Source organism: Copadichromis virginalis, linkage group LG13 (assembly GCF_057382275.1).
Source record: "Copadichromis virginalis isolate Kocher_CV1m ecotype Utaka linkage group LG13, C_Virginalis_male_GT1.1, whole genome shotgun sequence".
Lineage (NCBI taxonomy): Eukaryota > Metazoa > Chordata > Actinopteri > Cichliformes > Cichlidae > Copadichromis > Copadichromis virginalis.
In genome coordinates this window covers 1,089,405-1,108,690 of record NC_140630.1, presented here as the reverse complement: position 1 = coordinate 1,108,690, position 19,286 = coordinate 1,089,405, and the positions used below count along the sequence as shown (strand labels likewise).

General features: G+C 40.3%; 1 protein-coding gene across 1 annotated transcript; it reads left to right on the top strand.

The window, feature by feature from the left end:
- The first annotated feature begins 11,266 nt into the window (after positions 1 to 11,266).
- Positions 11,267 to 19,286, top strand: LOC146694838 (uncharacterized). The gene is made up of 5 exons (XM_085476794.1): positions 11,267 to 11,338; positions 12,948 to 13,028; positions 13,135 to 13,243; positions 13,340 to 13,515; positions 13,937 to 19,286. The coding sequence occupies exons 2-5, from the start codon at positions 13,026 to 13,028 to the stop codon at positions 18,896 to 18,898; spliced, it is 5,250 nt and encodes a 1,749-aa protein (XP_085332920.1). The 5' UTR covers positions 11,267 to 11,338; positions 12,948 to 13,025; the 3' UTR covers positions 18,899 to 19,286.

The following is a 19,286-nucleotide window of genomic DNA, read 5'->3' as shown; positions in this document are numbered from 1 at the left end:
GGGTCAACACATCTGAATCACATGATGAGTTCATTACCAGGCCTTTGGAGAACTTCACGACATGTTGAGGAGGTCATGTAACCATTTGAATCAGCTGTGTTGGATCAAGGACACGTCTAAAACCTGCTGGACACCGGCCCTCGAGTCCTGGAGTTGCCCACCCCTGCTGCAGTGTCATTGAAATGCAACATTATTTGACCTCTGATCCTAGAAAACGTTCTAACATGAATGTGCAAAGCTGTGAATCTTACTGCCAACACCAAAAGTTTTGATGGTCAAAGCTGAGGAAACATTTACAGTCCAGAGATCTTTCTGAATTAATGTCCATATTGAAACATTTGGAAACCTCTAACATGACCTTTTCTGGGTATGCTGTTGCATTCAAGACATTTAGCTAGTTGTGTTGTGACAGTAAAGCCTGCTGAGTAAAGGATATGGAATGTTTTTGTCCTTTTTAACATTCATTATAACTGATGTCACTGGCTCTTGCATTGCATAAAAGTATCCACTGTAGCTTTTTTGAAGACATTTTGTGTATCCTGTGTGTCACACGTGTAAATCTGAAACAGTAAGAACTAAAATGTGTCCGCTCTGAACAAAAGTATGTGAGAATGCAGTGCCACCACATTCCCCTTCAAACACATGACATGTGCAGAAACGATCAGCACTACAAAGTCGATTCCTGATCAATCACAGAAGAATAAATGCTCCATTATATTATCTTTACTGTTTACATGCTATACACACGTGTCCTGGGCCTGTTGTGAAGTTTCAGCTGTTTGGCAAACACAGGCAAAAAGCACAGAGCAGATCAAATGTGGACTCATTACCAACAGTGACAAAAAGCTAGAACTGATTTACAAGAAAAGACAGTTACACTGACCACATTTACATCTTGTCTATCCTCTATATTATTAGTATACATCATTCATATCATACCATATGAGCCTAATGGAACATTTCACAGCTCCTCTCTGCACACCTACACTTTGATCACTATCATGCAAATCTGTGAATCCCACACTGGTAATGGCACACACTAACAATGATACAGGCTACTATATAGCCCACTTTAATGCTTCTTTTAGGTGCCTTCCAGTCACACGTTCCATTTATTGGCGATGCTGCATATTTTCCAATACACGACTTCTACTGTATATTATGGATGTGCTCGCATATCCAGTAATAACCACATAAAGCTCTTGGTGTTTAGGCCTCTATTAGACATACCTAGCATATTTTGGTCATGCCATACTGGAGTCTTGGTCCTGGAGCAGATGTAGCCTTGGTGGAGAGCTTTATTGCCATTGTTACACCTGACTGGGAAATTCTGAAAAGCGTGCTTCTAATGTAAGAGTTAAAGACGCAACACTGTTTCCAACTTGTAGTGACTCTTAGTCTGGAAGGAAGTCTTCTCACCACCGAGTCACCACATCCTCACAGCCGGGGGAGGGGGGGGTCCTATGTCAGTCACTTTCATTTCGCCTGGTGTTATATTTCCACTGTGTACATTCAAATCGGACGTATGATAAATTCGAAATGCACAGGGGTCGTGCCATTTCCAAAAACCACTCCTCACCTGTTCTTTCTGCTCCTGTGTTTGTTTGAGCGTATAACTGTGAATGATGTACTTCAGTTTTCCTCCTGCGTGGTAGTTTTGCCAAAGGCGCTCGTGTTGTGAGGCGTTCATGTAGCTACAGTTTTGTAGTGTCTATAGTGGAATTCTGATGCATCGCTTTTTGGGGGGGGGTTTTCACACATCTTTATTAATAACTGCCCAAGTTTTTCAGAGGTGTTTCCCTGTGGCTGTCAGTTTAGTCTGATTCCTGTAACAGTCATTTCAGCGTACCGTATTCTAATTCTAATTCTGATTTAACTTGAGGTCTTTTGGATAATATCAAACCCAGACTAGTACTTTGACTCCCAGTTAAGTAGACAACCTGAACAATCCTCTAGATTTGTTCTATATTCAAGTACAACAGCATAGTTTACATAGGCTCTGATGAGGTTGGGCTCTGCTTAACATGAAATATGTAACCCTTGACACACTTTTGTAATTTGAATGAATGAGGCTATGTTTGTGTTCCTTTCAGTACTAGCTCAGAGCAGTGTCTAATGCTCAGTTTCTTCCACATACTCCACATGCCTTCCTCACTATGGCTACAACTTAGCAGATAACATAGTTAGGCAGTAACCAGAATTACAATGTCCATGTACCTATCCACATGCACAAAGCAATCCTGTGCTGCAAAGCCTACAATACATCACCCGACGTAATACCAGTACTGCTATAACAGTACAGGAGGTGTGTGTGTGTGTGTGTGTGTGTATACACGTGCACATGCACAAACATCCTGCTCAACAACGCTCCACAGGTATTCATTAAACGGCACAAGTTCCAACCTGAAGTAAAGGCAGTGAATGTAACATGAATCGAAGACCAGTGTGTGTTCTTCCTCCATTTCCCAGATTCTAGAAAAATCATCCCCCAACTAACAGACATGTATAAACAACACCCCCCTCATCTGCGCACCTGCACCCTCAACACCTGCATACTTGCTATATACTGTCACCTTTTGCTCGTTTGACTGGAAATCCAAACAAATATGTTCTTGTTTTTTGGGAAATCCATTACTGACTATGTATTTCTTTCATTTCTAAAAACCACAAAACCGCTGCTCCTTCAGAAGCCTCCATCATGCATATGGACAGATATTAATGCCAGTGGCAGATATGGGACTGGTACATCAAGGCAAGGCAAGGCAAGTTTATTTGTATAGCACAATTCACCAACAAGGTGATTCAAAGTGCTTTACAGAGACATTAGAAACAAAAACAAATAAAAAGCATGATTTAAAATTGATTAAAACAAGCAAACAAACAAACAAACAAACAAACAAACAAACAAACAAAACAGTATATAAAATCAAAACAGATAAAATCAGAACAGTAGATAAAATCAGTAGTTAATGTAAGTTTTGAAATTTAAGCTTAAAAGTGTGGATTTGGTGCTTTATTCAAATGCAGCTGAGAACAGGTGAGTCTTCAACCTGGATTTAAATAAACTGAGTGTTTCAGCTGATCTGAGGCTTTCTGGGAGTTTGTTCCAGATATAAGGAGCATAAAAGCTGAATGCAGCTTCTCCGTGTCTGGTTCTGACTCTGGGAACTGATAAAAGACCGGATCCAGATGACCTGAGGGATCTGGAAGGTTCATACTGGGTCAGGAGGTCACTGATGTATTTTGGTCCTAAACCATTCAGAGCTTTATAGGCCAGCATCAGAACTTTAAAGTCTATCCTCTGACGGACAGGCAGCCAGTGTAAAGACCTCAGAGCTGGACTGATGTGGTCCACTTTTTTGGTCTTAGTGAGGACTCGAGCAGCAGAGTTCTGAATGAGCTGTAGTTGTCTGACTGATTTTTTAGGTAGACCTGTAAAGATGCTGTTACAGTAATCAAGCCTACTAAAGATGAATGCATGGACTAGTTTTTCCAGGTCCTGTTGAGACATCAGATCTTTTATCCTTGAAATATTCTTGAGGTGATAGTAAGCTGACTTTGTTATTGTCTTAATGTGTTTTTCTAAGTTTAGGTCTGCATCCATCACTACACCCACATTTCTCGCCTGGTTTGTGGTTTTTAGGTGTATAGATTGAAGTTCTCTGGTGACCTGTAATCGTTTTTCTTTGGCGCCAAAGACTATTACCTCAGTTTTGTTTTTGTTTAGCTGGAAAAAATTGTGGCACAACCAGTCATTAATTTCCTCGATGCATTTACCAAGAGCCTGTACAGGGCCTCGGTCTCCTGGTGACATTGTGATATATATTTGTGTGTCATCTGCATAGCTGTGATAGTTTATTTTGTTGTTCTTTATAATCTGTGCCAGTGGGAGCATGTAAATGTTAAACAGAAGGGGTCCCAAGATGGAACCTTGGGGAACTCCACATGTGATACTTGTCTGCTCAGATGTGAAGTTACCTATTGATACAAAGTATTTCCTGTTTTCTAAGTATGTTTTGAACCAGTTTAGTACAGTTCCTGAAAGACCTGCCCAGTTCTCCAGTCGTTTGAGTAATATGTTGTGGTCAACTGTATCAAATGCTGCACTGAGATCCAGTAAAACTAGGACTGACATTTTTCCACTGTCTGTATTCAGACATATGTCATTAAACACTTTGGTCAGAGCGGTTTCAGTGCTGTGGTTCTGTCTAAAACCTGACTGGAAGGCATCGTAGCAATTATTCTGTTTTAAGAAGTAACTGAGCTGTTGAGAAACTGCTTTTTCAATGATCTTACTTAAAAACGGGAGATTTGAGATCGGCCTGTAGTTGTTCATTTGTGTCTTGTCAAGATTGTCCTTTTTCAGTATAGGTTTGATTACAGCAGTTTTTAGTGATTCTGGAAACACAGCTGATAATAAGGAAAAGTTGACGATCTGTAACAGGTCTGACTCTAAAGTCTTTGAGACCTTTTTGAAAAAACTTGTTGGCAGGACATCTAAACAGCAGGAGGAGGAGTTCAGTTGACCTAAGATGTCCTCCAGGTCTTTGCTGTTAATAGGTTGAAACTGTTTCGTGGTGTTTAAACAGTTTTTTGGTGGACACAGTACATATCCTGGATCTGCTGTTGATGTACCAATTGCTTGTCTAATCTTCTGGATTTTTTCAGTGAAGAATTTGGCAAAGTCATTGCAGGCCATGGTCGAATGAAGTTCAGCTGCCACTGACACAGGAGGGTTTGTTAGCCTGTCAACTGTAGAAAATAAGACCCGAGCATTATGGCTGTTTTTAGTGATGATGTCAGAGAAGTAGGACCTCCTTGCACTCCTCAGTTGTAAATTATAATTGTGAAGTTTCTCTTTATAGATGTCATAATGAACCTGGAGGTTTGTTTTTCTCCATCTGCGCTCAGCTTTCCTACACTCTCTTTTTTCATTTTTCACCAGTGTGGAGTTTCTCCATGGAGACTTTTTCCTTCCAGAGATAACCTTCACCTTAATGGGAGCAATAGTGTCCATTACATTTAACATGTTAGCATTGAAGCTATTGACGAGCTCATTGACTGACCCTCTGGACAGGTCAGGTGTTAATGGGAAGACCTGGTTAAAAATTGCACTACTGTGTTCAGTTATACACCGTTTTGTTATCACTGTTGTTGATATATTTGTGTGGGCTGAGATTTTACTTTCAAAGAAAACACAGTAATGATCAGACAGGCCCACATCAGACACAGTAACCTTTGAAATGCTCAGGCCTTTGGAGATCAGTAGGTCAAGAGTGTGTCCTCTATTATGTGTGGCCTCTGTTACATGCTGAGTCAGCCCAAAGTTGCCCAGAGTGTTACTCAGGTCTTTAGTCCCTTTGTCCTGAGGGTTGTCCACATGAATGTTAAAATCCCCAACAATAATTACACAGTCAAAATCAACACAGATCACAGACAGCAGTTCACTGAGGTCATTAAAAAAGTCTGTGCAGTATTTGGGAGGCCTGTAAACATTAAGAAACACAACTTTGGATGGGGCCTTCAGCTGTAAAGCCACATATTCAAAAGACTGAAAACTTCCAGGAGATAGCTGCTTACATTGAAATGATTCATTAAATAAGACAGCAACCCCCCCTCCTCTCCTGCTCACCCTGACCTCACTGATAAAACTGTAGTTAGGAGGGGTCGTCTCGATGAGAACAGCTCCACTGTTACTTTGGTCCAACCAAGTTTCAGTTAGAAACATAAAATCAAGGCTGTGCTCAGTGATTAAATCATTAATTAAAAATGTTTTCCCAGCTAGAGATCTAATGTTTAATAAAGCCAACTTAAGTGTTTTAGAGGTATTACTTGCCCCCTCGTGTTTGGGAGCAGTCTGTGGCACACAAGGTATGTTTACTATGAATTTCTAGTAAAGTGCTTCATATGGAGCTGTCCAACTGAGAGCAATCATTGTGACACATTGTGTAAAAGAGTTTAGAGATTGAAGTAAAGATGATTTAATGCCATTTTAATTCCTTTATATTCTTCTCTGAACCTTATCTTTAAACTTTCTTTGTGATTAAATTAAACTTGAATGAAAAAGATGAAATACAAAGGACACCAGCCCTCACACACAGCAATAACATTATCTTGGCACAGGGCTGACTTGACACGGGCGCGGTTGTGATAAGGTGAATGTAGCACATTCATGAATCAGACATTATCCAGATAACATATGTAGAAATAGCTGCAGAACAAATAAAAAGGCAGAATTTTCTCACAGCTGTCTCTTGAAATGGGTGTGAATGTTACTGATTTGTTACAATTGAGTGATCCAATATTTAAAAATGACTATTTGAAGTTTTGAATGTTGTCTTTTATACATTCCTCAGTTCCTGTTCTGGTAAATGTTTTACTCTCTTTTTTAACCCCTTTTTGTGTACTTCCTGTTTTATTTTGACATTTTGATTCCCAGTGCTGTTTCCTTTGTTTTTACTTCTCATGCCCATTAGTCTGACTGAATTCAGCTGTTCCAAATCATTGTTTGATGGTGTTGGAGTTTCCTGTTGTGCTGCATGCACGTCGCAAGTGTAAGTCAAAATAGGTTTTTCTCTGTTTATCAAACTAGTGTTGATTTAGCCGTCAGTAATTTTCTCCTTTAAGATTTTAATTATATATTCAAAGCCAAAACAAATGAAAATACAAGTTTGAACACATATGGCTTACAGCCTGGTGCCTTATTCTGAACTCCTCTTAAAAAACAAACCAAACAAACATATTTTGAGTCAGTAGTCACCTTTCTTTTGAAATACATAGGATGCTAAGATTGTTTTTTATAAGTGATACTTTGATGTAACAGACAGGTTTTGTTAGTCCAAATGACCATCCTTTCCTTAAGTAGGTCGGATGAGCTGATCTGAGTATTTTATGAACTCGGATCAACTCAAAACAGCCATCTCCAGGTTTTTCAGGGAATTGTCAAAAAACCATATATAGTCTATAGCGAGCAATCATATGTTGTTAATGTCTGGGAGAATGTGCAGACTGCTTTGAGCTACAGTAACTCAATAACCCCTCGTTGCAACAAAGGTATGCAGAAGAGCATCTCTGAATGTCCAAAACATTGAAACTTGAAGTAGATGGACTGTTGCAGCAGTTAACCACAGTAAACTGAGGCTCCAGTTGGCGCTGGCTCACCAACATTGGACAGTGGAACTATAGGAAAATGTTGCCTGGTCTGATGAGTTTTGATTTTTGGATCAGAATTTAGCGAAAACAACATGAAAAGATCCGTCCTGTCTTGTATGAGTGGTTCAGACTGGTGCTGTCACAATGTAGGGGATGTTTGCTTGGCACGTTTTGGCCTCTGAATACCAACTGAACACTGTTTAGATGTCACAGCCTACATGGTTATTGTTGCTGACCACATTTATCCCTGTGAGACCACAGTCTTCCAGAAGCATAACAAACCATGTCACAAAACTCGAATCATCTCAAATTGGCTTCCTGAACTTGACGGTGGACGTGCAACTGTGCTGCTATGGTGGCAGTACGAACCAAAATCTGAGAAGGGCAAGCAAAGAATGTAGGATTTCTAAAGGACAAAGGGGTTCCAACCCAGTATTAACAAGGTCTACATGAGTAAATGTGTAATTAAAAGGTAGATCATTACAATGACTGATGGATATAAAAATAATATGTACATTATGAAGTGCATACCCAAACCTTTTGCTGACAGTCCTGGCCCTGTATCCTTTCTCGTGCATATGGCAAAAATTGAAAGTTATTTCATTAAAAAAGACTCGTCATGCTCTGTAACAGGATATTTTAGATATCAACAGCCACAAATGGAAAGTCGTAAAACTTATCTTAAGTCCTGGAAACTAGCTCAGAGATTTTTGATTAGTGACTGTATATCAGGGATATCCAGATCCAGGTCTCGAGTGCCGGTGTCCTGCAGGTTTTAGATCTCGCCCTGGGTCAGCACATCTGAATCACATGATTAGTTCATTAGCAGGCCTCTGGAGAACTTCAGGTCATTTAGCCATTTAAATCAGCGGTTCAGGACACAGCACTCGAGGCCTTGAGTTGCCTGTTGTATACAGTGTGGATTTAGTTCCTCAAAACGTAAATACAGAGTAGCGATGAAGTGATTCATCTCGCCTCAGAGTCAAGAGCCTCTAGGGCTGTGATGACGAAAACTTAACCTACACATTTGTTTCCATTTAAGGTTGGTGTGGTCATACAAATGAAAATAGGACTCACACAGACATACATGCCCACATAGATGTAAGTGGAGGATGATTTTTGTAACACATTCTGCTGCTTGAGTGATGTGTTCAACGAAGGTGCCGCAGCCACATTTACCACAACTGCTGTTTTGAAGTTTGCCCCTTGTGCGAGTGCCTCAGTTTGACATACTGTCTCGCAGTATTCGAGATGCTGTTTGGGCACTGAGCCCTATAGCAATTATTATAAACCAGGAGAAAGGACAGATCTTCTGAATCAACTGTAATCTGTATTAATGGGTATCTGCATTAGAATTTGTCAGCAGGAGGCTGAAGTTAGGTACCAGATGCTTCTTGCTTCATTTGCATTTGTAGTAAAAGTTTTGCTGATCAGTAATGTCTCAATGACTCTAAACGGTCTTTGTGGACAGCAAGAGAAACATATTGATGACTGCACATGAAACAGCAAGTTTTGGTATACATAGACTCTTTATTTACCCTGAAGGAAATTTACATCCATTATCCAGATATCCACCAGCTACAGTGGCAGCCACTAGAGATTTTAATGCTCCAATAATGCTCTGTGGCATGTTGTCACACTGCTGAAGTCTGTCTAAGTTAAGGTTTAGCAGAAAATTGCAATCTATACTTTTTATACTCAGGAATTGTCCCTCACTTCTGGTTGATTTTTATTTCACTGTTAGAAACGTAAGGTTGGTTTATCACCTTCAGAAATATTCCAGGGGTGTTTCTCTCAGATGGAGCTGAAGATGGAGCTCTGCTTGGCCCTTGTGTGATCAATGATCTCTCTCACTTAAAGAAATAGACACAGTAAAATCGTAATACATGAAGTGACTCCTCCTGTTTCTTGGGAATTCAAGTTTCTGTTGATCTGTGTTTTGCTATCATTTTACATTGACAACACCCTTCTGAGTGTCTGTTCTACACAGTCATCACATTGTATTAACTGGTCACATGGGTTGGGTAGTGACTTGCTGCACAGTCGGGTACGGCTTTTCAGGTGACATTCTCTGCAGAATAGCTAAAATGCTTTGCGGGAAAATGCCACTCCAGTTCGTCATCATTATAAGTTGTTCTCCGAAAATGTCTGACAGAATTGTTTCAACACCTAAACAAAGTGGCACCTTATTAGTATGGCAGGCCCATGACACACAAGGCAGACTCACAGTCGGTCAGCCGACAAGTTATTGAGGCAGTAAAATCAGCAGTGGAAGTGTGGGGGTGTTGCACAGCACAGGCCAACTGTCAGCCAAAAAAAGGTTTCAGAGAAAGTCTGTAACTGAGCTCCAAGAGGAGCAGTGTCATACTGGGCTGTGTGCTGAAGGTTGTTGTTGCAGACTTTTGTTAAATTTGATTGCAAATAATTTATATTATGTTTGTCCATTGTGTTATGTTGTAATGCAAAAACGACATTCTCATTATAAAGTAGTGTTTCCGGTTAATACTTGTACAGCTGCTGTTATTGTGTATATATTTATTTATATTTCTTCATACATTCTTATATAGTTCTATATTGTGTATTTTGTTGTACAGTTATTTTATTTTCAACTTTAATTTATATATTTTATCTTATTCTTTCCCAGTTAAATTTACCCTTCATTCTAATTTGTGTTGTACAGTTATTTCATTTTTAACCTTAATTTATATTTTATTCCTTCCTAGTTAAATTTACCCTTTTTAATTTTTCATATTTATTTCCTATCTTATTCATAGCCTTTTCCTTTTTTGTTTTCTTTAGGTCACGAGCAGTTGTCTAAGCATTTCACTGCATATCGTACTGTGTATGACTGTGTACGTGACAAATAAAATTTGAATTTGATTTATTTTAGTGAATGGTCAAGACTAAACATTATTTCAATGTTGTATTTGTTGGAGGGCTTTGATGTCTACATGCTCTCAGAATATGTTTAAATTATGAATATGAAAAGTCCTGCGTTGAACCTAATTTCATGTTTAAGAAACTGTCCGACATAATTCTTTGGATGCTGCAAACTGAGCGTGCAGCTTTTAGCCTTACACGCTCAAGTGCTTTACAAACTATTTAGGAAGCTAGCTATCAGTTAGCTTAGCACAAACACTGGAAATATTTGGACTCATGGTTTGCTTAGTTTTTACTGTTGAGTTCACTGACACTGAAGCGTGTGCACTCTTGCTGCTAGAGGTTGACTTGTAGCCCATTTGACAATCATTAGCTGTAAAGCAAAATGCCAATTGTGTGACTTTGAAGCCCGTGAAGCCATTAACAAGTGTTTCTTTGTGGAGCTGGCATGCTTTCCCTGTGCCTGTGGGGGTTTTCTCTGGGCCTTCTTCCTACACACCAAACACATACATGCTAGGTTTTTGATTCTAAATTGACCATGGATGTGGAGTAGACAAAGTGCTTGGAAGTATACAAAATACAGCTCTTTATGAAGGTATGGTCAAATGTGGTCGAGGACTAAAGCACTTTGAGAGGTTGGTGCAACTGGGGGGAAATGGATGTTTTTAAACACAAGAACATTTATATCTGTTTCAGTTTTTACAGGCTTTTAATCCTGCTGTCCTAGCACCTCATCAGGTCATTGTGCTGTGAAAATTGGATTACAAGCTTGAAACATAATCACGTTTACTTCTTCTTCTTGTTAAATTTCAGTGTACTAAATATGTACAAGTATACCAAAATGAATAAAAATGAGTGCAGCATTAAATATGGCAGTTTTTAAGGAATGTAGATAATCAGGAGTCTTTAACTACCAAACAACTGTTTAAAAAAATAGACACTGAGGCAAAATGAAGTGTAAGCAAGTGTTGCTGCTTGTTTGTACCTTTGTGGACCTGGTTAGTCCTGTTGATAAGGAGTGGTGTTTCTCACTCATACATCTTTCTCTTGTGCTTTCTAGTCAGGTTTCGGCTGCCTAAAGGCCTAGTCTGAAGTTAAGGTGTGTGGGGGTGTGTGTCTGTGTGTGCGGATTTGTTGCAAGGGGGCTCCAAAAGAGGCGGTCCTGATGCTGCCTAACCTGTTTGCCTGCATTATAGGTATTCAACTGGCAGCTTCACCTCGTCCTGCCCACAGAGCAGCAGTGATACACTGAAGAGGAGACATCTGGCCCTAGGCTTTCCTAAGGAGACGGTGTCTTTGGCACACGGTAAGTCCATCAAATCTCAGTTTGGTTGTTATGGCACAATCTATGATTGGAATAAATTGGAGGAGATTTGATAAAAAAAAATACCTTAATGTTTATTCATTTCAAAATCTAAAAATTGCATTTCAGTAAAATGTACATTGTAGTTGGTATAGGTTCATCTCTGTACTTCACATCAGTTACATTTATGTTTTCATTCGAGTACTGAGACTGACCCCCGTCCTCTCACAGACTTGGGTGGAAAGTCTGAATTAATACTGAAGCCATTTAAGGATGAGGCGTTTGCTTATGTTTTGCCTCTGGTGTCATTGATTTTTTTTTAAATTGTTGTACTTGTATGTCAGCACCAAACTGCAGAGTTTGTCTAGCGTAAAGATTTTAAAACAGGTTGACCACAACTGTGGGCATGCCAGACTCTGCTGTCACTGGGCTCACACCCTGTTTGATTGAAGTTGTTTCTCAAAACGTTGCCACCCTGGATACACCTATTAACGGCAATGCAATTAGTTTTTTAAGAAGTGTCTTGTGACTTCACTGCCTTTCCTGTTTGTTGCTCATCGCTGGCTTGGGGAACCATAAGGTAGAGCCTAAAACCACTGCCCAGTTTCCTTGCAAGTCAAGAATGCCTGAAACAGCATCGTTGAGCATATGACTACAGTTTTCTGAGCTCTCACTGAAGAATTAGATTTATCTACTGTCATCTGGTTATTACCTGGTTAGTAGTTTCTATATTTAAAGAAAGAGAACTCCTGGGATGGACTGTGTTATTACCAGTGGGTGTTGGCCAATAATAATCAATTAGCAGTTAGTTTTGTAAGTATTGTTTTGTTTTTTTTCATAAGTCCTGTTTGTTTCAATATGAGTGACTGTTTTTACCACATCTGATTTCTTTTTTGAGTTGAATTTAAAAGCATGGTATTGACGATCGTCTGACTCTTAGCTCTGCTGGACAGTATAAACCTGATGAAGCAGACGCTCTTGAGTTTAGGGTTTTTATCACAGCATGTCTAAAACCTGCTCCCTCATTTTCTATTCGACACTGCTGCAAGTGAATTACGTTAGTGTTTATATGCGAATGTGTTGAGGTGTGGTCGAATCCAGTGTGTGTCAGTCAGAATGCATCCAAACCAACTGGTTTAGATGCCTACATACACCTTAACAAACCTGGCAAAGGCTTTAGATTCCTGAAGTGTGAGACAATGTGGTTTGTGGGCGTCAGAGTTTCTCTGTCAGTTCAGAATCAGGAAAAAATAAATAAAAGTACCAGCTCTTCTTTAAAGAAACAAAACGCGTTTCACTTGTGTGTCTTCATGTGGATAGTATTATCAGGTATTACAAAAATGTTATTGCACGGGTAGAAACAGTGACACACTATTTTTTAGCTGCACCTACAGTATACCTAAACCAGTGTTTTTATTAATAAGCTGAAAGCTGCATGTTGCTGCATTGTTTGTGATGAGAGATCAGAAAGAGTACAGCTTTTAGAAAAAATGAAATGATCTGATTTTACTTTTACCTACAAAAACGACATTCAGCATTGCTTCCCTGCATCTTACTTAGTCGGTGTCAGCTTTAAGTAAAAGCTCCCTCTGCTTTCTTTTGTGTTTCACAGATAATATTGCTGTAGTTCCCACATTCGCTTGAATTGTCATATGAATTCTGTGATGTGGATGTGCATGTAATAGAAATAATGGTAAGTATAACAATGTTAGACATACAGTGGCTGACAATCATACACAAAAATGTAAACATTGCCTGATGTAAAAATCTCACACTGTGTATTCTAACCACTGTCAAAGGACCAGGACAGCAAGAGTGCAAGCTTCTCAGAAAGCCTCGTGCTGGATAACGCTGAGAAAGGAGTTGTTGTTGCAGGAATCAAAGACAACACAATCTCTCCAAAAAGTGGTAAGATAAACATTTCAGATTCATTTTTGTTAGTTTTGAAAATTCAATAAGCACTAATAGAAAAAAAGAATGTGACATTATTTCTGCTCCTTTCAGGAGAAAGGTTTGTTGCAGCAACAATACAACTTGGTAAACTTGAGAAAAACGATGTGGAGAAAATCTTGAAGGTGCTGGAGCCGTACGAAAGCAACATAAATCTTCTGACAGAGAAGGACTTGAACCCCGGTGTTGACCTTGGCTCTTTGGGAGTAGGTCTCAAAGATTCGGCAGCGGTAAGCATCAAGCTGTGGGGAACATTTGGTTTATGTTATTATAGGAAACACCATAAAATCTGTTTTTATTTATACATTTTTAAACCTTTTTGTGTATGAGAACTGTTGAAATATTGACTTTCAGTATTTCAATAAACTGTCAAATCACAATATATCTGAAAAGATATCCAGTTAGACATTAAATCCTTTTTCTAAAAACTGCATATGTGAAGCCTAAAATCCCCTACGTAGTTTTGTGAGGTGGTGGTGATTTACTTAATCTAGTCCATCCTATTCGTCCATGACATCTTCTATTTCCCATTTCTACCCCCACCTTGCTGCAGTGCAGATGAACTGGACATGATTTGTGCTGCTCAGAATACAATTTTGGTTAATAGTCATAAAGTTAGTGCTTTAATTTTGTTTTTTTAATTACCAACAGATATTACAGAAGGATCTATCGCTGGATGCATCAGCTCAGGGACCAACCGTTTCCCTTGATGGCCTGAATGGAAAGCTTAATGATGCACAACGGTTGGGGGTAAAAATAAGTGAACCGACTCTTAATGGAGACCTTCCCAGTCTTAGCCTAAATAAGCCATCAACTGATGCTGGTGCCACATTTAAAATGCCCTCCGCAGGGCTTACAATGCCAGACATAAAATCAGATTCAAGTGGAACCCTAGAAGTACCTGATATCAGTGTCTCAGCTCCCAATCTTAACACTCCCATTGCAACACTAGACATCAACAAACCAGAAGTCGAAGGCAAAATGAAACACAAGGCCCCGAAATTCACAATGCCACACTTCAATCTACCTGATCTTGATGTACCAAAAGCAGACATTGATGTCTCTGGTGATCCAGGTCTTCCTTCAGTCAGTGGAAGTATGGAGAGACCAGACCTCAACCTGTCAGCTCCAAAGTTAGATTTGAAAAGTAATGATTTGGAGCTGAATGGGCCAAAAGTGGATTTGAATAGTCCTGATGTAAATGTAAAGGCCCCAGATGCTAATATTGAGGCACCCTCAGGGAAAATCAAGTGGCCCCATCTAAAATGGAAAAGTCAAAAACCCAAAGGACCAGATGCTGACCTGTCCACACCTAATGCCAGCATTTCCACACCAAAGATTGATGGTGATCTAAGTACCCCAGATGTGAATGTTGGCTCAGCTCAAGCTGATATTAAAGGCCCTGATCTAGATGTTCAAACCCCAGATCTTAACGTTGATGCCCCTTCTGGTAAGATCAACTGGCCTCACCTGAAATGGAAGAAGCCCAAACTTGAAGGATCAAAAGCAGACTTGGACATGGATGCAGACCTAAAGAAACCTGATTTAAGTCTTTCAGCTCCAAAGATTGAGGGTGACATTAATGTACCAAATGCTGAGCTGAGTCTTCCAGAAACAGAGCTAAAGGCCCCGGGTGTAGATGTTCATGCCCCAGACGCTGACATTGATGCTCCTTCAGGAAAAATTAACTGGCCTCATCTAAAGTGGAAAAAATCCAAACTTAATGGGCCAAAAGCTGATATGGACCTCAATGCAGATTTAAGCCCACCAGATGCTTCAGTTCCAAAAATTGATGGGGAGATTAGTACACCTGACGTGAGCCTCAATTTACCCAAAGCTGACGTTGATATCAAAGCACCAGATGCTGACATAAATCCACCGTCTGGCAAAATCAAGTTCCCAACACTGAGAAAACCTAAATTCTTGGTTTCTGGGCCAAAGGTGAAAGCTCCAGATGTTGATGTTGATGCTGATGTGAAAGCACCTGACCTCAGTCTGTCTGCTGAAGCACCTGATGCTGATCTGAATTTACCAAAAGCTGACCTTGATATCAAAGCACCAGATGCTGACATAAACCCACCTTCTGGCAAAATCAAGTTCCCAACACTGAAAAAACCTAAATTCTTGGTTTCTGGGCCAAAGGTGAAAACCCCAGATGTTGATGCTGATGTGAAAGCACCTAACCTCAGTCTGTCTGCTGAAGCACCTGATGGTGATCTGAATTTACCAAAAGCCGATGTTGAAGCACCAAATGTAGACATTGAATCTCCATCTGGAAAGATCAAATTACCAACTATGAAAAAGCCAAAATGGTCAATCTCGGGTCCTAAGGTTAATGGTCCAGATGTTAATGCTGATGTGAAGGCACCTGACCTCAGTCTGTCTGCTGAAGCACCTGATGCTGATCTGAATTTACCAAAAGCTGACCTTGATATCAAAGCACCAGATGCTGACATAAACCCACCTTCTGGCAAAATCAAGTTCCCAACACTGAAAAAACCTAAATTCTTGGTTTCTGGGCCAAAGGTGAAAACCCCAGATGTTGATGCTGATGCTGATGTGAAAGCACCTGACCTCAGTCTGTCTGCTGAAGCACCTGATGGTGATCTGAATTTACCAAAAGCTGATGTTGAAGCACCAAATGTAGACATTGAATCTCCATCTGGAAAGATAAAGTTGCCCACTATGAAAAAGCCAAAATGGTCAATCTCGGGTCCTAAGGTTAATGGTCCAGATGTTGATGCTGATGTGAAAGCACCTGACCTCAGTCTGTCTGCCGAAGCACCTGACCTCAGTCTGTCTGCTGAAGCACCTGATGCTGATCTGAACTTACCAAAAGCTGACCTTGATATCAAAGCACCAGATGCTGACATAAACCCACCGTCTGGCAAAATCAAGTTCCCTACACTGAAAACACCTAAATTCTTGGTTTCTGGGCCAAAGTTGAAAACCCCAGATGTTGATGCTGATGTGAAAGCACCTGACCTCAGTCTGTCTGCTGAAGCACCTGATGGTGATCTGAATTTACCAAAAGCCGATGTTGAAGCACCAAATGTAGACATTGAATCTCCATCTGGAAAGATCAAATTGCCCACTATGAAAAAGCCAAAATGGTCAATCTCGGGTCCTAAGGTTAATGGTCCAGATGTTGATTTAGATGCTGGTGTTTCAACCCCTGACTTGAATCTCTCAGCTCCAAATATGGATGGTGAGATAAATGCACCAGATGTGGATCTAAATTTACCAAAAGCTGAACTGGAAGCCCCCAAATTTGATGTAGAATCTCCAGATGTTGACATTGAAGCCCCATCTGGAAAATTCAAATGGTTCCAATTCAAGAAACCCAAATTTGGCACACTGAAAGGTCCAAAGGCTGATATTGACTCTAATGTGACGATACCAGAGGTGGACCTCAAAAAGGCTGATGCAGAAATAAGTGCATCAGATGTTAATCTTTCTGCATCAAATATTGACGCCAATATCAGTGGCCCAGACCTTAACCTTGGTGGTCCAGATCTTGATGCACCTGATGCAAAGGTGAAGTTTCCCAAATTTAAATTTCCCAAACTCAAAGGATCACAAGTCCAGGGTCCCAGTGTGGATGCTGATTTAAAAACACCTCATATTGATGCAAGTCTTGATACACCAAAAGCTGAAGTGAATGCACCTAGTGCAAACCTCAGAGCGGAACCTCTCTCCTTGTCTGCACCAAAAGTTAATGGTGGTCTTGATGCGCCAGATCTTGACGTAAATTTACCGAAAGCTGATCTAAAAGGCCCCAGTGTAGACATTCAAGCTCCAGAGGCTGATGCCCATGCAGGAAAAATCAAGCTTCCCCAAATAAAATGGCCAAAGTTTGGCACATCGGCGCCAAAAGTGAAAGGACCAAATCTTGATGTTGATGCTGATCTACAACGTCCAGATCTAGGTCTGTCTGTTCCTGATGTAAATGCAAAGTTACCCAGTGCAGACTTGACAGCACCCAATGTTGAACTAAAAGCATCAGACTTGAGTCTCTCAGCCCCCAAACTTGAGGGAGACATTGGTACTCCAGGCATTGATGCTGGTCTTAAAACTGGTATTGATCTTTCTGCACCAAAAGTTAATGGTGGTCTTGATGCGCCAGATCTTGACGTAAATTTACCGAAAGCTGATCTAAAAGGCCCCAGTGTAGACATTCAAGCTCCAGAGGCTGATGCCCATGCAGGAAAAATCAAGCTTCCCCAAATAAAATGGCCAAAGTTTGGCACATCGGCGCCAAAAGTGAAAGGACCAAATCTTGATGTTGATGCTGATCTACAACGTCCAGATCTAGGTCTGTCTGTTCCTGATGTAAATGCAAAGTTACCCAGTGCAGACTTGACAGCACCCAATGTTGAACTAAAAGCATCAGACTTGAGTCTCTCAGCCCCCAAACTTGAGGGAGACATTGGTACTCCAGGCATTGATGCTGGTCTCAAAACTGGCATTGATCCCAACGTGAATGTTGGTTTGCCTGAAACTGATATCAAGGCACCCAGTCTACATCTGCCAAAAGCTGACCTCCAGTCATCTGATCTCAGCTTGAAAACACCAAATGTCAACCTTTATCCACCCAAAATTGGTGGTAGTCTCTCAGCACCAAACATAGACACGAGTATGCCAAAAATTGAAGTAGAAGCACCCGATGCCAATGTGAAATCTCCAGGTTTGGATGTCAACCTGCCAGAAGCAGACCTCAAAGATTCCAATATCCACTTGAAAACTCCAGATCTGGATTTGAATACCCACCTTGGTGACTTTAAAATGCCACATTACAATCATCCAAAACTTGATCTTTCAAGTCCTGAAGTAGAAGCTCCCAGTATTAATCCCACAGTTGAGGCTGGAATTAAGGTACCTGGAGTCAGCACAGATATGCCTACAACAGATGCACACATCTCTGTTCCTGCAGTAGATTTGAATGCACCAAATGTAGGTGATATTAAAGGACCTGATGTAGATGTGAAAGCTCCAGATGTAGATGCAAGTCTTGAGAAGCCCAAGATGCCACATTTCAAGATCCCAAAGTTTAGTCTTTTTGGATCTAAAGCAAAATCTCCTGAGACTAATGCCAGTGCAGATCTTGAGGGGAGTGGCTCTGACTCTGATGTGGTGGAGGTGGAGGTTCCTGTATTCAAGTTCCACAGACTGCCCCAAATCAACATTGATGGCATTGGAGGAATTACTGAAGCACTGAGCTCAATAAAATCTGACTTGGAGGAGAAGGATTTTGTTTTCAGTAAAGGAATCCGCTTGCCAGTAGTGAATGCAACAGCAAAAGGAGGAGAAAAGATTGACATTTTGGAGAGATTGAAAATCGCAAGAGAAAAGGCGTCCTCAGTGAATGTGTCGCCAACAGAAGAGAAAACTGATATTGACCTACAACACACTGGCGCAGGTCTTGATGCTAATACATCTACAGGTGCAGGAGATGCGTCTTTGGTCAGAGGAGGCACTTTCAAAGTAGACAAACCAGAGTCTACGCTGGGGCTGACCGTACCTGATATTTCTACATCAGATGAAAATGACAAATATTCACTGAGCCTTTCTAATATGCTTGGCCTTAATGTCAAGGATTCTGATGCCAACTGATCGTTCAAAGGTTGGCCTGATAAATGAAGCTCCAGTCCATAAATGTATGAATACATGCAGCGTAACTGATTTTCATGTTTTAGTTTGTGACATAAGAGAGACTAGCTGTAACTAATCCATCCATCTTGTTGTAGTTTTAATAATAATTAGCATAATAGAGTTCAGTTGTTGATACAATCTATGTATATTTTCCTGTTATTTATAAGCTTTTTCTAAATGTTAATTTGAAATTACTTTACTTTCAGTATTGCTTGTGATCACCATAAACTTTGTCTAGCAAGTGCTTTACTAAATATTTTAAAGGATAAATGAATTGTGTGAATGTGTTACTCTTCGTTCAATAAATCATTACAATGTCCAAAATAAAAATGTCCAGTAATTAAAGCCA